The 25,441-nt window shown below is 40.8% G+C and overlaps 1 protein-coding gene across 3 annotated transcripts in view; it reads left to right on the top strand.

The window, feature by feature from the left end:
* Positions 1–24,968, top strand: part of LOC129005550 (putative 3-phosphoinositide-dependent protein kinase 2) — a 105,750-nt gene extending 80,782 nt beyond the window's left edge. The window contains exons 1-4 of one of the 3 annotated variants that reach the window (XM_054434457.1): positions 10,961–11,133; positions 21,353–21,592; positions 21,948–23,048; positions 23,325–24,968. In XM_054434457.1, the coding sequence (XP_054290432.1) occupies positions 11,020–11,133; positions 21,353–21,592; positions 21,948–23,048; positions 23,325–23,600 (1,731 nt within the window). In that variant the 5' untranslated portion in view covers positions 10,961–11,019 and the 3' untranslated portion in view covers positions 23,601–24,968. Of the gene's footprint in view, positions 1–10,960; positions 11,134–19,867; positions 20,068–21,352; positions 21,593–21,947; positions 23,049–23,324 lie in introns of those variants that run through there. The other 2 variants (XM_054434459.1, XM_054434458.1) reach the window with 2 other exon arrangements.
* The last annotated feature ends 473 nt before the right edge of the window (positions 24,969–25,441 follow it).

Raw genomic sequence — 25,441 nt, 5'->3', positions numbered from 1 at the left:
AACTCATTTTGTATACAACATTAGACTGTGACATTATTTTAGAATGCTGACATAGGCTAGTTCGATTTTAACTAAACACGTATTCACGTTGTTAAATTGTAACTTTGAGTGTTATACGTGTCTGATTTAGTGGCTTTACCAACTATTGTATTTGGAAGAATACTAGGAACAATATGCCTTTGGAACTAGTTGCCAACCAGAGGTAGATAATAAATCACTTAGAGAAATTATATAAACCTTAATCTAGATTCTTGTCCAGGTAAATGCTATCGAATGACTCCTTTAGAGTCACAACCTAGATATCCCCACAATTTAGATAATCCTAATCTCCTTGCGATACATGTTCCTTTTCAACTGATAGGTGAAGATGATTCATGCAAATACAGTTTTGTATGAATCTACGTGTTTGCCGAATATCTTCAACTCCTCGACGTAGTGTCAGCTGTCAACCAAGGCAAAGGCCGAGTAGTGTTTACATCGCAGTCTCGGCATTGACACTATTGACGGCGACCTCTCCAGCGTGCGAATTGTGCCGCCGACCTTGCGTGGCTTTCCCTTCCGCCATCCGTCATGGCGTCATAGGTCAGTTGGACGAAGACCACTCGGCAGACCGAAAATAAGGTGGCAAGACCGAGGTACACCACAAGCGGCAGAAGAAATATCCGTTTATGTATTGTTGGAGGGGCTAAAACTAACTTTAGTTTAATGTGGGAGGTTTTTTTTAGAAGAATTGTTTTCTATGAACTGTTTGATGAGATCATGGTCGGTAGTGTAGAACCATGTCACATCACATAGATATAAGGGGTTTGGTTATCCCTCGTAAATTTCAAAACTAAACTATGTTGTCAGATTGTATTCAGTATGGCATGGAGATTCCTCCGGTTATTGACGAACCTTACGAAGTTATATTTTGGTTGCAACGAGACATAAGTTGTAATCCCAAGGACAGTAGTTTATATTTTTAAGGGTTCTTGGCCACCAAATTTGGAATCCCAAGCCTATATCAAAGAAATAATTCCAATAATAGGTCACAATTTGTTAGTGTTGGCAATACTTGGTAGATCCTTCAAAGAAGCCTCCCATATTGGTTGTAAGTTGGGTCAGCTTTGTACTCGTGAATTTACTAATTAAGTCTTCATTATGGTCATAAAGTGTGGTTAACTTATGAGTGCGTCGTCTACAAGAATTGAACACCAAAGTTTATTCATACGTAATTTCGCACATGTCCTTATTGCATTGTACAAGATAACTGACTCCCCAACATGATTAACCAGCCACAATTGATGCCAGGTGAACCGTGTTGATTGAGATATAATACGTTTACCGTTGTCGCCGTTAACGTCACTGTCTGGCCAACGTAATCGATGCTGTGACGTCAGCATGCGGCAGAGTGGGTGGGGGGACGCGCTACCCCCACTCTCTGACGGCAGCCCAGAGGTAGTGGTGGGGGGAGGCGGTGGGCGAAAGGTCATAGGTTAGCCGAATACACCGCCCTGAACCGTTTGTTGTCTTTTCAAGTGGGTGTTTGTGTTGTGAACTTGGCCCTATTACGTAAATACACAGAATGTAGTCTGTATTTGTATGAATTATTTCTTTCTCAAGACTCAAAGAGGTACGCTTTTTATTCGGAGATTTTTATATGCACAGCTCAATGAAGTGGTTTTGTTTCCTTTCATATCCCCCCATAGTCCTTGCCAGATTTCCGTTTAGTATGTTTTGCTTTTAGTTGCAAAAAGTATATGGGACACATCCTTCACTGGTACTCGTGCTTTTTATATTTTTTTGCACAATACATTAGGTGTTCGTATTGCAAAATAGGTAAAAGGCTTTAAGTGTAGTTTTATCACAATAATTAGGTGTTTATTTGAATAGACTTTTTAACTTCCGCCATTGGACAGCACTAGTGAATGACCAGTTGGGTTTTAAGAAAGGGGATATATTTTATTAACCCACATTTACTTCCTGCTTAATGCATGACACACATCGCAGTCCAATCGAATATAGATGATCAACGCGTTCCTATTTGTTACACATTAACATGCAAAAAAAACTACAGTACTACTGTTGTAATAAATACTATAGACAAATGGTACAACATGCATTTTCAAAATATGTTCGTACAAATATACAAATACCCCGGGAATATGAATTACAAATTCCGAGAGGAACCCATGGTAACTGTATATAAATTTAGTTTCACCCAGGGCCGATCTATTGCATAACCAATGTTTGCAAATATTCCAAACAATAAGTTACACAGCATCATAACCCACACGCTAAGGATCCAAACCATCATTAAGAAAGTATAAGAACTACCTATAACTATAACTATAAGAAAGTATCTCTTATATTTTCTCTTTTCCACCTAAATTCAATTTTGTAACATATTGTGCAAGAGGCCATTCAATAGTGTTCAGACTCTTAGGTTTTGTAGATTTCCAGTAAAATATTTGTTATATTTTTTGTGTAACTTAGACTTTAGACTAACAACAATTAGGATTGTGATTAGATCATTTCTTGTACGTAAGTGTGCCTTTATGGGGTTTATCCAAACGCGCAGTGTCTATACAGAAGGCCATAGTTGGATGTAATTCATTGACTAGTGACTGCGGATGCCACCAAGTAGGCGGTTTTCAGTGTAGTGTCCATGAATGGATGGCCATTGCAGCGTTGTACCGCCATGAATGGTCCGGCAATGGCGCAACATACAGCCAAGGTTTGCGGGCAACTACGCAGCTCACAACAACACACTAGCGTGGCCAATGTCACCGGTAGACAAACGACAAATCTATACAATACGAAAAACACATTCGAGAATCGTGCGTATTCTAGTTCAAGGTGTTGAATTTAGTAATTTTTAACGCATTATGGTTACACCAGTGCTAAGAAAGGCAGTCAGGTTGTTATTAACTATGTCGATGAAGAGAATAACGTACCAAAGTGCTAAATTTATACTGTACCTTCTGTTGTTTATTTTTAACACATAGAATGTGGGTCAAAATAATACATCCGTTGCAGCAAACCTGCTTACTAAGCACATATGTACGTTATTGGATTTTTAGTTGCACAAGCTCAAGTAAAAAATGTAACCTAGGTCTAAGCACAGAATAAAGCAAAGTATGGGTAACGTGTTCAATGAATACTTAGGGTTTCTTCTACAAGGAACACACAATTAAGTTTTTTGGTTAAATTTGTACTGTCTACCTTGAAAAAATGTCAAAATCCATGAGGGGATTTTCAATATACACATTTTTTATACTATTTTTAGTATATTATATACGCCAATACCTTATAAGCAAGTTATCTACATTTATCTGTTTTTCTCCAATATAACTATGGGGTAGGAATATTCAGCTATTTTGACATCTTTGTAACCAATAGTCTTAGAGGCTCGATGTCACATTTTAAAATAATTGTTACTTGAATTAGATTGATACAAAAATGTTTGCCAAATTTGCGATTTCACTTTAAAAAATGCAATGAAATATGCCACGTTTAAATTCAATAAATTCAATTTAGAGTGCGGCCCTTTAAACATGCTATTTTTAGTATATTATATACGCCAATACCTTATAAGCAAGTTATCTACATTTATCTGTTTTTCTCCAATATAACTATGGGGTAGGAATATTCAGCTATTTTGACATCTTTGTAACCAATAGTCTTAGAGGCTCGATGTCACATTTTAAAATAATTGTTACTTGAATTAGATTGATACAAAAATGTTTGCCAAATTTGCGATTACACTTTAAAAAATGCAATGAAATATGCCACGTTTAAATTCAATAAATTCAATTTAGAGTGCGGCCCACATGCTGACACGGACACAATTTAAGTTTTGGACCCTTGGAGGTCCACCAAAAAACCAACTCGCAATAACTTAACTCTCTTGTTAGCGATATTTTAAATTTTTGACACCTTATCCAACCGAACATGCCCGTTTACGGAGGTGGGTATTTTTCGCGCCGAACTCCCACACTGTCAGTTTTGGCGGCGACTCAAGGACGTCCCAGGTTTCGACGCAGGTGAAATGGGTTTTCAATACAGTGTAGTTGGCCGCATCGTTGTAAACAAAATGAGACGTTTGCACTTGCACTTTCTACCCAGTGAGTCAGGCCTGCAGGACAATTCATCACTACTCGAGTTACACCGGAGTTGGAGAAATATGATTCCGATACAGGCGAGGGGTCATTGTAAACAACTGTGCGATCAACTGTGTAAATAGGTAGAGTGTTTGCGTTGTTTTGCAGTCTACAAGGTGTTAAATACTATTCAAAGACGATTTATTACTTACCGGCGTATTGCCATTTTGATCATACTTGCTGCCTTCCCGTAAAAATTCCAAAGTGAGGCGTTAGGATGTAAGTATTGATTGGTGACGAATAGGATAAGGAAACTACATTGTTAACATTTGCTTCGACTGGCCATTTGAGTACTCTTGAATATCAAAATTATACTCCTGATTGAACAAAAAGTATTTAATAAACAACTGGTGTTAAGTCCAAAATACAAACGGATGATATTTTGGATATGATGAATTGACCAGACATGTTTACACCATGTACTCGTAAACATTTTAGTTCTAGTTTAATTATGATATGGTATCTTAAGATGATTTAGGCATCGTTTGGAATTCATGTTCTCGTAATGTCGAAGCCTTTTCTCACCCGATAGGCCTAATTTCGTGGAATATTTTACGCGGACGTATTTAGATAGCGCTGGCCCAGATTGAAGACAACTGGGACAAAGTCACAGGTTGTTTCCATCAAAACACGGGTCTATTTGTAATCTTATCGCACTGTTTTGGGCTGTAATTAGAGCTTCTTGTAATGCCCTTTGTGTTTTGTTTCTGATTTAATCACATCGATAAATGACTCAACAACACAATATTTATTGCTAAAATTATTTAATTTGTTATTGCTCGTATAACATATTTGTTTTAACAGTTATATGCGTTTCTTCAACGAACATAAGTCCCTTTTATGATGTTTTAATATTAATTTGATTGAACTTTGGACACTTCAATGTCTTCAGCTCCAGAGTCTTGCTATCGAGTTTGTGCAGTTAAAAAGATGATCAAGGTGTTTCCGTTGTTGATGAGATGATCATCAGTTTCAACTGTCATGCATTCCTTGAGCTCCTCGCTACTTACTTTTTTTAATTGTTTATATTCTAAACGATGACTTTTGCTGCAGTTAATCTGCTTTGTCGACTTTTTGTTATTAAAGCCTAGAAATAAAATAAACACATCATCCGTATAGTCTATTGTTTACCTAAATTTTATTATCGACGTGTTTGTTTTATTGAGAATCTACTTTGCTGACAGTTTTACAGATTGTTTTTGTTATATTGTTTACAATCTACCTTGCCGGCCGTGTTGTTTCGTCCACCGCATGGTGGTATCATGATGTGGTCACGTGATATCTGTTTATTAGAGGTTATCTGATGTCTGATGGATATCAACAGTCAGAGATCAGCAGATATTGTCGGCGACAAACAATGTTAACGACGTCTCAACTACTTTAATGTCACCTTTCACTTCATGTTTTCATAATGATTTATAACGCGTTTCAGGCAAACGTCCTAAGAATTTACTTTTTAATTTATTGTTTATACAGTGTGTAAAATCACAAATTAAAAGAGTTGAAAATGATGTCTCCTCTTAATCTGTGGTATAAATGTTGTTTATTGGTTGTCTGATGAGACTATGGGAAGTACAAAATCATAATTTGTTAGGAGGCTTGCTAAAAACAACTAATCAGCTTGCCTACATTTTGTAGCTGATGGACATGTGATGGTCAGACCGTGGGTTGTTTTGTGAGGTTGATATTGCCCAAGTGTTTGGCTCTGACTCGCTTCAGAGTGTCACAAGACCTAACTGTTGGCACAATACACTCTCTACAAGTATACACTGACATTTGACATACCTAACTGACCACTGACCATACCCAACTTGTCTGACTGTGATGTGTAAATAGATGGGTTGTGTATAGGGTTGTGTAATGTGGTGTTGAAGTTTTTGGAACTAAGCATGCGTCTTCAGTCCAAGGGTTGGCAAAATTGGAACAATAGCTTAGTCCTCTCACGTAATGAAATGTTGTTCATACTATTTTTTTATGGTATTGTTGATTACATCCCTCCCTACGCATACTTTTCGTTACCCGGATTTGAACTAGACACATTGAGTTTGGGGTTGATGTAAGCGTCACTGACTTTTTAAATAATTATTTTTACGTGTTAATGATGTAAGTACAAATTCAAATATACATTCTACAGAAACTGGTATACTCAATACCATAGATAAAACATACTCCCAGATTTCTCATCCTTATGGATCAGCTGAAGCCAATTTTATTGTTTGTTACGACCGTAGCACTTTAAAGGTGGTGTTTTGCTTACAATTTGTTTCTGGGTTTTTCAAGTCATTTAAAACCTAGTTTGATCAAATAAAACGATCTAATCATAAACAATAACTTGTCCCCTAGCTGTAAATGTACAGTAAACCGCAAATCGTGAAATTAACTCAAAAATAATAGAAACACAATTTTGTCTACACTAGCGAGCAGTGTCACCGGACCTGATCTAGACACGAAAAATGAGCTTAAAAATTTAAAATGGAATGAGAAGTCTACTTGTGTTTGTTAGTCTAGTAGTTTGTTATGTCAATACCCTGTGACCTGTAAACTAGATTAGTGTACGGATTATCCTTAAACAAAGCGTTTCCCAAATCATTTTTAGGACTTTCCCAAATCTGGAAGACTATCACAAATCCCTCACTACTCATAGGTCAAACATGGATAGGTATGTAAAGTTTAGCGCATACTTGTCACATATGATCAGCCAAATACCACAGAAAACCCACAGTTCTTGTAACTCCCAAATGCCATCCACACGTTTCACTCGTGTGCATTTCTGGCCTTTCTGTGGAACTTATTCGTTATGCAGCACCACAACAGTTCCGCTAACTCCAGCTGTGTCCTCACCGGTGACGTCACTCGGCCTCGGACCTTCGCAGAAAGTCCGGGCTTTACCCACCTTAACATTGACAGCGCGCCAAATGTATTTCGCGTAGTTCCCCGCCGTTGCAATGCTATTTCAGACGATTGGAAGATTTATTAATTGGTTAAATGCGCAGTTTGATGTGTTATTGATGGGTTCCTTTTGTCCCTGCTTTCTCCTGCTATCTTGGTAGATTTCGTGATTATCGCAAATATTATTGTTGGAATAGAAAGCGGGGTTGAACACAATAACATGTATATCCCAAGAGGTGGATTTAGTCTAAACGTAGAGTCCTTGGTATTTTCAACGGCCTACTTACCTTTCAATACCCGCATGCGTAATATACGGACAACGTCAAGTTTACATTGATTCAATCTACAGATTCTTCAACAATTCTTAACTATTCAAATTTATTTTGATACGGGTTATAGCACGCGTGACTTTTATTTATACTCTAGTGTATTTTCATCTCAGATAAAACACACAGACCTCTCCAGTTTTATTACCACCTCAAGTTCACTCGGCCTGTAGCCTGTAATGCACTTGTTTATCACAAGCTATATATAGCACTTGAAGTGTTTGTTTTTGTTTACCGCCATGATGCAACGTTGCACTAGAAACCAATTTACTCGTTACATTCTTGTGGTGTAAATATTAACTCGGAAATGACGAAAGTTGCTAGGAATTCGTGTATTGGATGTTGCAATGGATAAAAGTGATTTCAAGCTGTCATCGCTATTTTTAGCTTTCGGCAGGAGTTAAGTTAACGTTTGGTGTGTGAAGTTCTTAGTACAACAGTTTCGGGAATTAATGTTATCTTAATCCTGGAATGAATTTGTAATTTATCAAATGGAATTTGATGATCAGTTTCTATTCGTGTATGGTTTCTTGGTACTTAGTAAAGCAAATGTGTCATTTATTGACCAGAATGTTATTAATTTTGTGCAATATCAAGTTTCGTCATTGTTTTGCCTTACCTATCAACTTATCAATGTTGTTGTTGTCAATGTACTGGTACCCCTGCATCCAGCAATTTAAACTGTTTCGTTTACATTAGTATTAAGGACTACTTACTTCGGTATTAATAATTATTGTCTAACTAAATTAGTGAACTGATTGCCCTCGTCAAATTTCTCTTCTGGGGTCATGTTTTAAACCGTATTCCAAATTTGGCCAAAATTAGATAAAAATCATTTTAAAGTCTCCAGTGGTGTAAAGGAAACATTGCGCAACGTGTGGGTTTAGCCATACAGTGGATGTCTGTAGAACTAGAAACTGTAATCTTGGCACATGAATTGTATAACTACAGGTTATAATTTCATCAAAACTAAAATATGTGTAGAGCATGTAACCTATTCTGCCATGAGCTCATAAGGTATCCTCCATCACTATGTAACTGTATCACAAAATATGAACTGCATTTGCACGAGTCAACGAGCATTTCGTGCTTCTCTTGAACATGCACGCGAGCACGTTATTTTACTAAATATAAGATATAGCATGGATTGGCTTAAATACTCTCTAGGTACAGTATACATGAAATTGAAATTTTAATTTTGCTCTCAAATAAATCCATTGTTACATCACTTTCAACAGAGTGATTTCCGAGTTTGGACGATTTTAGACGAAACTGGTAATAAGCTCGGCGCCAGTAAATGTAAACACTCGGACTAACTGCCTCATAAATATGTAACTCGCTTACTTATGTAATCGGTTCGTCCGATGTGGAAAACAGTCAAACCATCACAATAGACGTTAGATACAATAGTTATACAACCAGCGTCAGCGTCATAACCATACTGTGTAATGTTGTGTGTCTGCGTCATTCGCAAACTAGCTTACCCATTGTTGTTATTGTAGTGTAATTATTATGTCGTATTCAGTTATGACCGTATTTGCTGCGTGTAATTTAATATCGAGAGTATACTGTAGCATGTTGATCTCATGTAATTTTAAATAACATTTGTTTACTCCATTTTCATAAGAACAGTTCGATTCCGGACCATGGACGTCAATATATCGGTCAGTTCACTTGGACGTCAATATATCGGTCAGTGCACTTTTAGACCCTGTTAAGCTAAATGGATTTTGCCTGGTCCACAAGAGTAGTTATTGGAAATATTCGTGATAAGATGTGCCACAGCTTGTGTTTGTTTGTCTCAAGTGACGAAAACAGTAAACATGTTATGGAACTCGATGAATGCATCTTGTTCCAAGTCCTGTACCCATGAACTGCTTAGTATAGACTAAACTATTTACATACCTCGTCTTGCAGTTCAAATATAGAGTTTATCCACTAGGCCTACATAATGTTTCTGTAAGTCACTTGAAAATGCCTATTTGGTGAAACACATCGTGGATAAAACACTATATTTGAACTGTAAGACGAGGTATGTAAATAGTTTAGTCTTCATCTTGCTTTTGTGTTATTTTAGCTACACTTTGCGCACTGGTGTTTATAGGAGTTTTGCAGTTTTGAATTTCGTTTCCAAAACAAAGTATAGGCCTATCTTACTTCTCTGTAGTATTGGCTAATAAATAAATTAAAAGGAAAACTCACCGTCAAACCATTTTCAGCTCACTACTGGTTTTCAGAATGAACTCTTGCAAATTGTTATTAAACACAGCAAATTCTAACAGTATTCGCTTCGTTGTGGTGTCTTAACTTCAAATTCAAAAGAATTCCAGGTAATATGTGCTTGGGAGTCTATAGTACATCGATGGACGGAAATATGCGAAGCCTCCCTTTTCGGATTTTTACAACCTTCATCAACGATTCGTCAACTTCCGAAAAAACGATGAAGTTGGTCTTGCTTAGGAATGTATCCAAAGAGATATTTTTGTCACATAGGTGTACTGAATTTCTCCAGATATGAGAGCTTTGTATACCATTAAGGTATTCTAGATAGTGAGTGATCTCTGTATGCGTAGGGAGTAAATTCACTGAACAATTCCCCAATGTACACGACGGCTTGGACAAAAAACTATTCGAACTGCGCAACAACTCAGCACATTTTATATTCTCTCCATATCCCCTACTAAGATACTGTCCCCTGATGAACTATAGGATCTTCGCTTCTAGTAACAGATTCCTCGATTCGTTTCGTAGATATAAGCGGTTTGTACAGGTTGTTCTCAGTATCAAATGCCAGTCCACCCAACACGTGACCACATGCGATGATAACACCTTATCAGTTCACCTGTGGTTGTGGCGCCGTATTTTCCCGCGTATTTTCATTACTCGACTGTTTTCCTTGTTGGTTTCCTGAACTATTCCCCCGCCTTATTTACCATCCACAATCCAACAATAGCCATTTGTTGGTGGGTTTTCTGGGTTTTCCTCATCAAATTAGACGAAGATGGATAACCTGGACAATATTTTTTTCAATGTTTGGCATTATTGATGTAAACTTTCCTCGTTTAAGCTTGCAAAATTAACTGGAATATTCTAATTTATGTGGAAAAGGTTATATAAAGTTTATACATGTGATGCAGCTGTAGTCTTTATTTAATTAGATTCAGCATTATAATTGTAACATGAATAAACGAGGAATTATAAGTTTTATGAATGATTTTAATCGCAATACTGAGAAAGTTTTACTATGAAGATAAAGTTACAATTTATTACACAAGCGTGGGAAATAATAACCAAACACTAGTGTTATTTTAAAACAATTTACGAGATATTTATAATCAAATTAATTGAGCCCTCCATAAAAAGTTGTACAGTTTACTACTGAAGTATCAGAAACATAAAAAGTTACGCAATTTCAGGGCGTTTTCATTGAAACTGGAGTGTGGGAGCGGAGCGGGAGCAGACGAGACGGACGAGACAAGAGGAAGGAATTCCATACACGCAGCGCAGTGGTGGGGGGTGAGGGGGTAGGCGCCGACGCTGTAGTGGGGGGAGGGGAGGCGAAGTGAAGCGACCGTGTGACGGTGACGGTTAGTTTCCCGCCACTCCTCGTCCGGTCAGCACTTTTGGCGCGCCACTGTGCTGTAGTAGTGTTATGTGCCGTTATGGAGCCTCCGTGTAAGAAGTACCTCTGGAGACACGGTGGAGTGTTCGCGCACGCTTTGACCAAACTGCTGAGGATCGCTAAACACGACAAGGCCATCAAATTGTCCAACAAGGTGGGTGTTTTAATGTTTAAATACTGTGTGATGGCGCGCTCCGCTCTCTATCCTACTTCCTGTCGGGCGTTGTTTGTTTACGTTTTCGCGTGGTTGTCGTGAAAGTGTTGCTTTTATGCTAGGTTTTTTGTTAGGATTCGTAATATTTTAACTAGACCCTATGGTAATATCTTCTTACACTTTTACACTAACGATGATTTATTTCTAACTTACGTAAGCTGGGTTGTGTCGTGAATTATTTGTCATATTTATATCTTATTATTACGTGAGTGGCCAGTTTTAAATTTTAATCAACATATGTGTATTTTACATAATTTTCGTTTACATAACCACTATTGAGCATACGTGGAAATCAATGTTACTGAATTTTCTATGCGCTGTGGGTGGTTAAAGTTATTTTTACACAATTATTTTGTTTTACAATGTTATACTGTAACATAATTTTGCTTTTTAGAAAGACTTTGTCTAAAAACACGACCATGATAATACCTATTATTTTTTAATAATTAAAGCAATGATTAAATCTAACTAATTTAAATTGATACACAGTGTGTTTTTTTATTGTATCTAAAAAGATAAGGACCACTGACATCTGACGTTTTCTTCTTACACATCTTGTTTTCTGTTTACACCAATACAGTACCAATAAAGCCCTCAGAGAGTAAACATGTTCCAAAGTCCTCGCATGTTTACTTGACCCGTCGCCTACTTATTCAATGTTTTTACTGTAGGCAGGGTCATCTTTATCGGACCCATGGCTGCAGTGTGGAATGTAAACACAAAGTGTAGTGGAACAATAAATACCGGAAACCAGAAAAGGACAGCCACGAGATGATTATTGATTACTTAAATATTTTCAGCCCTAACTGTAAGCTAAAATTACAGGATCAGTGTGTAAAGCGATAAAAGATGTAATTTTGGACGTCCCAGACACAATCTTATCGGCGAAACACCTCGATGATATTGACAGGTTAAACTTGACCCGATACGAGATATTCTTGAGTATGGCAGGTGATTGATTGCAGATTACACGGGGTATTTTTAAAGTGTTCAGTTGTTTGCTTATTTGCGCCTGTGGTTGTGAAATAGGTTTATGTAACACATTTTGTCCAGTTAGGACGAAAGTTTAAATTGTTTATTTATCATTGGATTGGTCGTCAATAATATATTCTGTGTACGAATTTGAAAGGTTGTATAACTTGTTGTTTGAGTTGTGGTGCAAGTTGGACGTATTTTGTTTATTTTCTGAACAATAGCATTGTAGACAACGTGTTGTGGTGAAAGTGGCAATGGACTGTTCTGTTGCCAGATATGGGAACGCCTCGGCCTCTAGTCACTTGCCCAATGGCTGACTCACTCGTTGCCTTTCTGGGCACTTCCGTCCACGACGCGGGTTGTGGGCTGCAGGGAATGCACCTCCAGATAGACTACTGGGAGAGGCAGCTGGCGCTCCCAAGGCGATGTCTTTTGTACTTGGGATATAAAGGCTGGGGTGAGAGCTATTGTACGTAGGCCAGGTGTTGGGCAATGCCCTTCAATCTGTGGCAGGTGGTGAGACGTTACCTCGCCGTCTAGACAGCGCGTGTCGTGTGGCATCTGCTGGGTTATCACCTGCTGCTGGTCCAGGTGCAAGGGCAGATGTAGCGGAGAACACTAGCGGTCGTCAACACTGGACATGTTCCCACACCATACAGTGTAGTACAACGAGAGTAAGGTGACGAAGTGTCAAAGTGTTAATTTGTAACCCTACACCCGCATCGCTACCCTTGCACTTCCTCTCACCTGGCTCACCGTTACACCCCGTGCCCCGCGGCCGATGAACTCACTACCGAGCTGCTATCTACAAACTATCACTGCAATATTTATACGTTTTATCGCACTTCCCCGCGCGAGTACACCTATAAGTTACCGTTTTCAAACGCACATTTTGGCGTACAGCCTAATAATTGATTTCGTCAATGCTGAATCCTGTACTAGTTCGGTAAATACTATATTGACTATCAATGCGTGATATTGAGTACCTACGCTCCTTAGATGTCATTTAGATTAGACCACTACTTGATTCTGTAGAACGCTACTATATTCTGATGTCAATGTGTAATGTTTTTGACTGAGCTCGCAGTTGCATCGCTGTTATGGTCCATGGTGGTGTCCTAGTCCTGCACAGCGAAGGTCGGACGCGGGTATTCAGTACAAGGCTGGTAAAGGTGAAGTCCTTGATGCAGGAATGTTTGTTTGCGTGGGAGGGTCTGTTGCAGGATGGTTACGTCAAGCGCACACTTTCTCCTGGTGTACAGTGTAGTGTACGGTATCCGTGACCTCCTTGTGGGGAAAGCGGCCCTCGCCACGCCGCAGACAGACGCAATTCCTTGCTCTACATACCTCCGCGGCACCGACATTCCGATCTCGCCTTTCCTTCAATGTTGTGAAACCAGAGGCTATTCAGGTTTCGGTGTCTAGGTTGGAGTTGAGCTAGGCTGAGGCTGTTGTCGATGTGGTGCTTTGTTTACATTCGTGATACACACCATAAGCTGAGCGAGTATTCTCCAAACGACGTCCAACAGCCACAATGCTAATCACTCTCGCCTTGGACCAGTTTTAACTACGCAGTTAGATGTTCCACTAGGGTTGATTTACTACATATTACATTTCACCGAACGACGGATTTAGCTGGAAAGATTAAATTTACAAATGGTGCATCCATCAAAGTAGATCGCCCGCGAGCTTTGCCAAGTTCGTAGCGATGACGCTGCAATCTCTGTGTTTACAAGGACCGTTCTAGATACTAGACCTCGACTTGTAGTATACTGCCGTACTAATCTCTACTTCCCTGGTTTGCCTTGTGATGGATGATGTTTGCATCGTCATTCTAGTGGGAGGACTATCTATAGTTAGATTGGCGGCCGAGTTTTGAGGGATGCACGCCAGATCGAATTTTATTGTCGGCGTGTTTGGGTGACCTCGTTTGTTTATTTCTGACTTCTCCACGATTGTGGTTTGCCGCGATTGTCTGTTCCCAGAAGCGGCGTGATGGTGGATGGTGGTCACGATGCGACGGCTGAGAAAGTGGTGCTCTTACGGCGCGGCGGCGCACCTTTCACTGGTAGACGATGTCACAGGTAGGCTACAGACTATGGAGTCAGCGAACTCTTCGTCGTCGGAGGCAGACCGTGTCCGGACACTGGACATACTACACGGCGCGGCGCCACGCCAACGCTGTGGTGTGGTGACTCACACACACACCTCCACCTCGCGTATAAATAGCAGAGTCTGGCACCTCCGAGGCGGCGATGCATCAGCCACTTCAAAAGGTTTATTACGAGGCAGACTGTAGACTGTACGAGACAGTCGCGTGCCATCCATCTACTTCGACTGCTCACTGCTCGCCTTCGCCTTGCGTGGCAAACACTAATTTCTCGAACCATTGAGAACTACCGCGTTACCGGATGGCGGTATTGCTTCCGGTTCCGAGCTGGAGGTTGCGCAGTTGACATTGACGGGAAGGATGACAGCTGATGTCATGCCCTTGTGCGCAGTTGTGTCTCTTGACAGATCGCGACATTCGTTGACTTTTGTTTGTTTGTCTCTTCAATTCGTTGTTTTGATTTGTTGTGATTCAAGTATGATATCTGTCGTTCCTTCACCACTGATGTTTAATTCATCGTGTTTTGATAGATGGATCGAACGCTACTCGATGTTACGCAACTACAATACTTGTTGTCGAAAGTTTTTAACTACCTATAAGCTTATTTCACCTTTTTAACGTGAGTGTGACCTAATCATCAATTAAAAAGATACCCCCATTGATTCACAGCTGGCGATGAAGAATGTTCTAGACGCAACAGAAAGGACTACGTCGCAGACAATTTCTCCGCCGAGTTGTTGTGGAGGGGGCGGTTGTATAACTCGTGGGAGAGGCGAAAGTGTTAGTACAGGTGTTTGTACAGCTCAATTGTATGTGATTATCTAAGTAGGACTAGTGCAGGCGCAGCGGTTTGGTAATACTAATACAGCGTGGCCTAGATTGGTAAAGTATTTAGGTCACAGCGGCGGTGACTTTGTGTGCCTGGTGAGTGTTGAAAGGTTTACATTGTTGGATGTCTCGTGTAGCGTTACTTTCCCAGCACAGTCTGTTGTTGCAGTACTCTCATGTTTGGCCAGACCAGACTCAGACTACAGTACCGGTGAGTGAGTGTGGTTGGCATTGCTCCCAATATCTCCAGTCTCGGTATGTGGGACACCCGGTGCAGCGTTACCTCACCCTCAGACCTCTCAAACGTACCTTTCTATCGGATATTGTACATGCACGCATGTATGACAGTGACATATGCTCTTTTCTTCTTCTTTTCTGTTGACTAGTGACAATTACGAACATACTAGTTCACGGCAGCAACACTCACTGGTGAGAATGTTTAGATACGACTGATACGAGTAGGCCTACAGGTTGTGAGGCCGTCGTAGTTTCCCGCCACGGTGCGCCACGTGGGCTGGTGAGCCACAAAGGGCCCGGACAGTCGGATGTAGGGGGGGAGCCGCCAAGTTCAAGGCAGTACGCGTCGAAGGACGCTTTTGTGAGGCGCGTCGCCGGGGCATCACACCCGGGGCTGGGGTCAATAGCAACAAAGAAGGAGCGCGGGAAGACGCCGCCGCTGCCGACACTCGGCTCCAATACAGTAGTTTGTACGATACTTTGCCTCATCGCACGTAATTTTCTGCATTGTTGTGCAATAGTTTCATGACGAGGAAAATCATCTATAGTCGCAATTACCAGTTTGTACTCGGAGGTGTATTACGTCCCAGTAAACGTTTAGTCTGACCATCGACTGGTGTTGGACAAAATAAACTCTAGTGTATACAGTGCCTGGTTGCCTCGACTTGTTTTCACTTATGCTAGCTGTTTGTCACTGTTTCGCTGACGTTCGTACTATCAAGTCGTCAACCTCAAGTTTGTTTTGCCTGCTTCTTCAAACAGCCTTAATGTGTTTTGAAAACAAGTTTTCCTCTGAATCAGTATAGTTGTGAGTTAAACTAGATTAGCTCCGAGAACTGTTTGTTGAAGTTGAAAGCTCCGGGAAAGCCCCAGTAGTGGAGTGGGTGTTAGTGTTCGTGGAAGGCGCGCCTGTGATGTGTTGTGCAAGCTGCACTGGCGCCGCTTGTGATAACACTTGCACCTGGTCCGCACCTGATAGGTGTGCATCGTTCATACAGATCATCGAGTGTACTAGTGTTACCGTAACTATCAAGATCACTAGTTAGTGTTATCTGACACTGACGTGGGAGAGAAGCCCGTGGCGTCTAGACGCTGGTTGACGTCATTCCTTGATCCGTTACAGAAATAACCGCCTACGCGCTCGCCACGTGTTGACTATACACTATTCCTGTCGTGTTTACAACTCCTTCCCGGGAATCCTGCATTCACCCACACTTACCCGCTCAATTTACCCAGCCATATCACGCAGTTTGTTTCAAAGAATCGCTTTCGTCTCGCACTGCAGGTATCGCCCTATTATTGAGGTTGCGATATACAGTATCACCTTTGCCCACTGTGAACGCGTCTAGTGATTTGCAGCGTCATCAGTACGCGTACTCTGCACTGTGACGTCACTGCGCACGAGTCACTCGTTATCAGCTGGCGCGGTGACGTCGTGGCGGTGACGTAGTCTGCGCGGCGGCGCACACACAGTATACTCGTACAGCTGTAGTTACTGTAGTAGTAGTGGTCCATACTCGTACAGCTGTAGTCAGTAGTGGTCCGTGTAGCAAGGTGAGTTCGCTATTGACTTGTTTACGCCATGTCGACATTCCTTATTCGGCTTGTTTGTGTTTTGACGGCCCGCAGATGTTTGTCTGACCTTTTTGACTACATTTTCGATGTGGCAAACACATTAGGCTATTGTAATAGGTTTAGGTTTGCGTTGCAGTGTGTTGAACCTGAGACTTGTGTGTAGGTATACTTTCCTCTAGTGTACATGTATTGTGTTGTGTAGGCTAAGAATGTCACAACACATATCCGTGAGGTGCCCTTGATCCCTCGCGAGGTACTACTGCAGATCCGGCTGCGTGGCCTTGTACCCGCCCACAACATAACCTAACTTAGCTCACACGGGTCGTCAGCACTATTTGCAGCGATGGACAGTTAGCGGCACGCGCGGCCCTGAGATGTTATAGTGCACTTGACACTAACTTCTAATGCAGTTGCAGTTTTAAAGGCCCGTTTTGCCAGAAGCGTCTGGTGCGTCTGACGCTCAGCGATGATCGCTAGAGCAATAATCGCTCAGCGTCTATCGCTCGGGCCTATTTTGCCAGAAGCGTCTGTTCCTTGCGATTATTTGATCAGTAAGTGGTTTACTTTGGTGGCAAAAGGAGTGTTTCTGAAAATGACCTATAAAAAGCAAATAGTAAAGTATTTGTTAGCTGAGGAATTCGACGATGATGAGATATTAGAAATGTTGTGCAAACCAAACCTAGGAAAGAAGTGCGTACTATGTTTTTAAAGAGGCCTGAAGAAAGATATTTTAAATTGTTAATTGAAAATCAGTTAACGATTGACTTAACAGTCGTGTGCTGAAATGGATTCAATCAGTTTTTCATCTTCTTCACTATTGAATCCCCACTTTGTTTGTGACATGTCACTAAACTTGAAAACACAACTTATTTAAAGAAACAAAAGTTAAGTCAACAACTAAACACGTGCTTATTCCAGTAATAATCGCTAGCGACTGCGTCTCCGTCTGCTCCAGGAGCAGTGGTCCGCGTCAGACGCTTGCGTCTCAGTTACAGACGCTGGCGGCTATAGCGATAGACGCTTCTGGCAAAATAGACTTAACTAAAACAATGCAAAGCAGTGGGCAGCGATTGACGCAGAGCGATAGACGCTGAGCGTCAGACGCACGAGACGCTTCTGGCAAAACGGGCCTTTACGGCCCATAACTGCACGTGTAGCGCGGCCTACTACAGCTCGTCCGCTGCAAGATGGCCACGTCAATCAACCCGATCGTTATATCTGTGGAACGCGGAACACGGATGTTCCCTTGGGTTGTTTGCTGTGTACTATTTGATCGATATTTCCGTCCATTGATAACTGATTGTGTTCTTTTAGCAAATGACGGTTTTGTGTCGGAATTATGTTTTTACCACCGTAATGTTTTTGTAATACAAGTTTATAACCCATTCACTGTACTGGATTACGGGGTTTGACTGATACACCAGTTTGGGTTGTATCAACGGTGGAAAATTTATCCTTGAGTTAGACCCTAAAATGTATTTGTATACTTTCCATATCCATTACACAAGACTGTTTTCCCCAACCCCATCACAGTTTAAACGACGCAATGTTCTATAGGTACAAAATAACGTTTTACGTTGAAAACCTCAAGGGAAACGCTGAACGCTAAACCAAAAGATTAATTTAGATAGGCGGGTTGTCAAAGGCTGGGTGTTGGGTGGATGTAGTGTAGTGTAGGCCTGTAATGTAGGCCAGGTTGATATTTGGGTTACGTCGTGCGGCGGCGGCGGCGGGGCGTGGCGGGCCTGTGTCTAGTGTCTGTAGTATTGATTGGGCTGGAGCACGCGCCGTACGCACTTTACCTACACACACATATGCAATCTGTAGACACCGGGTCACACAATGGAGCTTGTCTAGAGTCTAGACGCTATTCAGCCCGTTTAGCTCACGTGCAGGAAGTGATCTCATCTTGCAGGAATGTGCGAACCAAACAATCACAAGCAGACATCTCAACTCAGCGTCTGCTCCCCCCTGACACCTTGGCATTCGGTTTTGTTTAATCTTGTCTAAAATGTTTCAATTTTTCTCACATTTCAGTTACTGTTGAAGTTTACAAAAGTACAGACAAAGTATCAGATTCCCCCGTTATCTTAGGAAAGTGGATCGGTTCGTGAGTGACTACATTTCAATTCGATAAGATAACGTTTCATTCATTCCCAGTATTGCGGTGAAGTAATCGCTTAAAATTTCATGTTATCTCGTCATTCATTCATTTGTCGTATACTTAACCATCGCTAAATTTGAGTGCTTGAGAAACTAATTTCTCAGACGTATAATGTTGAACAGATCTTGGGTTGTTCGATATGTATTTTACTGGAGGATTAGTGTTGAACCTTTGCACGTCGTTTACCGTATGAATGTAAAGTGAGCAGACAGACGGCAACATTGTAAGCAATTAGCGTTCATGTGTTAATAGAGTAGCACTACCACGACGTGTGTCCGTGATCTTATCAGTTATCGCGACGTGAAGGGTCAGTCCACACTACAGTACATCGCACTTGGTATATTGTTGAATTTGTCCGACGTCACAAATATGTTTTGGTACAAGAAACCCCTTCAGTCTTGGGGGCGTTGAATTCTGAGTATAACGCTTTAAACACGCCTGTCTTAGGTGTGGCAAAATTTGCCAATTTTACGTCTCTCAATTACGATTATCATTTTTCCACGCACTGTCTTTGCCCACTGTAACAGATGAAGATGATCGTAGTATTTGGTCTTATGTGATCGTTGTAGTATACACGGTCAAGTAAATGTCCTTTAAGTACCTAAATCAATCGTCATGCAAAAGGGACGCAGAATCTGAATTGCCCATTGTGAATTTTTACTGCCCAATGTAACGTTTTCCGAGTGCAGTATGTGGGCCTGAGTGATAGTGACGTAACCGCTGTACAGTACAGAGGCTGGTAGTGTGTGTGTATAGTTGTGGTTGTGGTAGTGTGGTATGAACGCGCGGTTCGGCCTTGTGAAGCCCCCACTACACACAACCACCTCCACTCCACTCTATTCCTCAGTGTCATTCCACTCCTCACTTTTCAGTCGCTACTCAACCATCGGTTAATGTAGTGTAACAAGTGTTGGTGTTTGTGTGAATCCGCGATTGTGACTTTCCCAAATCATCGCAGATGGGAATATTCAGGTTCTCGCCCATGGTAAGACTTTCTCCTTCGCATTTTTCTCACTTTCGATTTTTCCGTCGTGTCAGTCATCGTTGCGTAATAGTTTAGGGAAAACATTATAGAGAATTTGTTATTCTCAATTAGGTAGTCGATTTGAACGAATTTGGCTTGATCGTATTCTAAAAGTTCTTCATCGACAATGTATTTGAATCTAGAATTTACAACAGTTTGCGAAGTTTTTTTTGCTTAAAGTAGCTTTTGGTAAGCGGAAGTTTTTGGTCTCTACTACCAGTTTTTTTTACGAATCAATATTTTACAATACAGACTTTTATTTTATTTGCTGGCATTTCAATAAATTAGCACACTAATTATTGTTAACTGAATTATAATTATTGCAAGTTCATTAGTTTCTTAACAAGATATACATTTTAACTGGGACAAAGTAGGATTTTAATGAAAAATAACTTTTTCACATTATTGTAATAAAATTATACGTAGTAAAATTTAAATTTTTTATTTGATAAATTGTTTTTAATGTTAAAGTGTTATCTTATTATTTGTTATTTTACAAACACTCCCGACGTTTTCACTAAGATTTTTAGGTGAGTTTTATCTTCTGAAAAGCGGTTAATCATTTGGGGGTGTGCTGGTTACATTTATTTGTGGTGCAGTACACAGTATACTGAACGCTCCGAGGTCGGCGCGGCGCCACAGATGTGCGATGGGGCAATCATTGCAGACGCAGCCACGGCCAACACCACGCAATTGAACAATTATCTGGCATATCGACGCCGCCATGTTACATCACATAACCTTATCTCTACCTACTACCACGGAGTTGTAGCTTCCAAGTCAACGTCGGCTGTTTTGCTGTTTATCCCCGAGTCAGTGTTTATATTTACCCGCCAAACGGCCGGAGGTCCCGCGGTTTCCGTCGGGTTTTCCTGTGACGCCGCAGAACGTGGGAAGGGTCAGCGCTCCGTCTGGCCATCAGTATTTATTTGAACTATTCATTAGTGACATTTGGCGGCGGGAGGCTCTATTTCGGCCGCGACGCATTGGACGCCGGTCAATTTTTAAAATTAGCTGTCTGCGACCGACGGTTTTGACACAGTTTCCTACTAATGCAGGCCAAACCGTCGACAATTGTTGACTGGACTGTACTCGAAGATTCGACAATAGAGAACGTTCCATATTTATATAAAATGAAAATCTTAAAAGCCGTAACTTGTTTAGTATAAAAGATTATTGTGAATAATGAAGCTGTGTGTCATTGTAATGCGTTGTAGAGATCTAATGTATCCTGTGTTTGTTACAGAGGGTGTCTACGCTGCCAGTGACTGTGGTGATGCCCCCGGACACCAAGAAGCCGTGTAACGGTGTACCACCGCCCCCTCCTAGAGTGCCGCCAACGCCGCACACCCCTGCCCCTGCCATGGTCAACGGCTCACAGCCACAGCAGCCGCAGCCCCAGCAGGTAGCACCGTCTACCCCCGCCAAGAGAACTGCCAAAGATTTCATCTTCGGCAAGACAATTGGCGAAGGCAGTTTTTCAACTGTAAGTTTCCATTTCAAATTAAAGTTATTTTATTTAAATTTAAGTGTCCAGTCAGCTGTTGTATTTCAATTTATTAATTTTAATTAGAGTTGGTAAATGGGACACTATTTTGCCCCATCATATTTGTTTTGATCCATCTGAAAGTGTACTTGAGCTTTACTAAAACTGAACATTTGTTGTCATGCCTAACAAGTACGATTGTACAAAGTATGATGATGAGTATGATTTCTTCACTCATGAATGTATCGGTAACTAACATGACTTACTCTTGACTACTACCAGTGTCTTATCATTGACTAGTTACTTTTCTCAAAAAGTTTGTATATTGTTAACAAATTGGTATGTTTTGTTTCAGGTATACCTAGCCAAAGACATTCACACGAGTAGAGACTACGCCATCAAGGTGTGTGAGAAGATGCACTTGATTCGTGAAAAGAAGACGGAACATGTCAAGCGTGAGAAGAAGGTTCTTAACATCCTGAGTGAAAGTGGTACACCGTTCTTTGTCAAACTGTACTGTACGTTCCAAGACGCAGAGAGGTTGTACTTCGTGTTGTCATACGCCAAGAACGGAGAACTGCTGGCACACATTAACCGGGCCAAACAGATGAGCGTAGAGTGCGCTAGGTTCTACGCCGCTGAGATAGTGTCTGCTCTGGAGCAACTACGTGTCAACAACGTCATCCACAGAGACCTCAAACCTGAGAACATCCTGCTAGACGAGAACATGCACGTTCTCATCACCGACTTTGGGTCCGCCAAGATAGTGCACAGCCCCACCTCTGAGACTGAGTCAGATGACGAGCAAAGTATGAGGGAGCGCAAGAACAGCTTTGTAGGGACAGCTCAGTACATCTCCCCCGAACTGCTGAGAGACAAGAGTGCTTCTTTCAGTTCAGATCTGTGGGCCCTGGGTTGTGTCCTCTACCAGATGCTCGCCGGAACTCCACCCTTCCAGTCCAGGAGTGAGTACATCATCTTCCAGAAGATCCAGAAACTGGACTATGAGTTTCCAGAGAACTTTGACCCTGTCGCTAGAGATCTCATCCAAAAGCTGTTAGTGCTGGATCCCACCAACAGGCTTGGAGCTTCGGACCCTGAAGGATACCCGAGCCTCAAGAACCACCCGTTCTTTTCCGGTGTGTTGTGGGATGAGCTGAGTTCGACTGTGCCACCTGCGTTGCCACCCCCAACATCCCACGACCACTGGGTGCCTGACCATCTGGAGCCTGGCCTGGACCGTGGACAGCTGTCAAGACTGCTTGGTCTGGACACTACGCCTGCGCCTGTACCTGCAGCTGTGCCGACACGCAAGAAGAGCTACGTCCAGGGCCTGACTGAGGACGAGATCAGACGACGGCTGGAGCAGCAGCAACAGGAGAACAAGTGGCACACCCTGGTGGAGGGCAACCTCATCCTCAAACAGGGGCTCATCGAGAAGAGAAAACTTAACTCGGTGAGTTGGCCTACTTTACTGAAGTGAAATTGTTTTGATATCCTTATGACTGAGAGAAAACTTTATTGCAATAGAGTTTGCAGAGCTTTATTTTGTGATCGATAAATATTATAGCTGTTGTAATGTCACAATGAAGACTTTAAAAAGATTTTTAATGTAGTCACAAAATTCCATCATCTGAAGATTTGTCTATTTTTGTCTTTGTCATTACTATTAATTGAAATTGTTCAGCATTGTCTTGCAACTGTACTGACGAGTGTTTGTGTTGTTGCGCAGGGCCTGTTTGCACGCAGACGTATGCTGTTCCTCACACTGGGACCCCACTTGTACTACGCAGACCCCTACACGGGACAACTGAAGGGAGAGATCAGGTGGACGCCTGAGCTGAAGCTGGAGCCCAGGACATTCAAGAACTTCTACCTCCACTGTCAGGACACTCGGGGTGAGCGGACCTACAGCATGGAGGACCCCAACTCTGACGCTCTTGAGTGGATCAAGGCCATCGACGAGATGCACCAAGCGGTGTTCGGACAGAAGGCCGTCTCCTCATAACCCCTAGGCCACTTAGGCTCTCAACTCTGTGATATTTAGTTAATGCGCGTCACACACGTACACTAGAGACTCAAGTGCGGACGCTTGTCAATGCAATTAGATTTACAATAGTGCGCAGCCACTTTTATTTATTGCCACTGATGATATTAGTGATTTCTTTTGGACTAGAATAATTACTATTGACTTTTTGATGTTGTTTGTTATATTTATTGTTAATCGAGTATTTAGTTGAGCCTCCTGGAGAGATGTATTTAATCCTAATTTATGTATAGATGAATTTGATCGCGCTGAAGTAGTCGGTGAGAAACACGAGAAAACCGTGGATGTGTAAATATTATTTATTGTTTTGTATAAATTGTCTCGATATTTATTCGGTTTTCCTTGTTTTCACCGACTCCAGTCGTAAGTTTCCTAGCTGAGTTACTTAGTGTGTGTATTTATGAGAGTGAATGAATGTTTGAATCGATACATCGGTATACTACATTTCTTGTTATTCAATCTTGTTATTCCTAAGGAACTTTTCCATTTATATTTTTACGTCTTACTTACTGGACTGAACAAATTTGGAAGAATTTATGATGATGACATATCCCTGATGTTTGTTTTGTGAGTTCAAAGAAGACTGTTTTGTTTGAGTCGGGCCAAAGACCTTTTACTATGTGTTAGTTACTATTTGATTGTTCCATTTTCTTCTAATGCCAAACTGCGACATCTTATAGATAAAATATAATATTACAAATATTGTTGCATTATACTGTTTGTTTTTGTCATTTGTTCATCGACATTTTGCATTATAAAATCTAGTTGAATGAAGATCATACTCTAGTTTGATATTTCCGTTCACAATCCAAAGAAACGAGCACAGTCTGTTCTGGTTCCTTACATGTTGAAAGTATATGCAATAATGTGGCCTTATAAGTGGTCTATATTTATTTTTAATGTCTTTTCCTATTTATGTTTACTTGTGTTTACAAATTTTGCCTGATGCTGTATTTATATGTTCAATAGCTCATTTTTTACACGTTCTTGACTAGTCAGAAGCCTGACTAATTCCTTACTGACTAAAGTAAATTGTATTTTGTATCAAATGTTTATGTTATGTGGTGCTTCTAAAAGAATTAATTTTGCAGAAGCTTATAGTAATTATAAATTAGTTAAATTTGTTCAGTTACTACACTTTGTTATACAAATTGTAAGACGAGTAGACTCAGTCCAACTTATTTGCAATAATTATAAAAGTACAGCGATGTACGTAGACACGATTGTTTGTTGTTGGTACAATGAGTACAACTAAAGATGCCCAGTATTATCTTTGTATGAGTTGTGTATTAGGTTGCAGTTGAATTATTAAAATAGATTATTCCACTATCCATGTCTTATCTTTCCAAAATCCTGGTAATTCATACATTCAAGAAATTATTGTATATTACAATTACTCACTTACCTTTGATGACATCATGGTGAATACTAGTCTGAATGAATATGAAAAACATACTTAAATATGGATAAAATATCTAGACCAATGAAGGATAATACAAAACAGAAGATACAAATACCATATAAATCTTCAGCGACAGTCTATCTGATCAGTGACCAAGCATTTTTCTTGGTGTGACACTGGTTTCAAATTTTCCTGGCACATTTACATCAGCCAGGTGATAAATTGTATCAAATATTTCAACATAAGAAGTTATGATTGTTTCATACTTTGTTTTGTTTGTTAGTGTTTTTTTTTTGTGTAGGAGAATCATTTGTGAGAAAGCCCATGAATTTGGTTTTATAATGAGCAATACTAAGTCATGATTACTATTTTTGCCAACTAAAGAAAAGCTTGAGACATG

Source organism: Macrosteles quadrilineatus, unplaced genomic scaffold (genome assembly GCF_028750875.1).
Source record: "Macrosteles quadrilineatus isolate MER2022 unplaced genomic scaffold, UCM_ALF_1.0 Scaffold_23__1_contigs__length_1887923, whole genome shotgun sequence".
Taxonomy (NCBI): domain Eukaryota; kingdom Metazoa; phylum Arthropoda; class Insecta; order Hemiptera; family Cicadellidae; genus Macrosteles; species Macrosteles quadrilineatus.
This window is presented reverse-complemented; position numbering and strand designations above follow the sequence as displayed.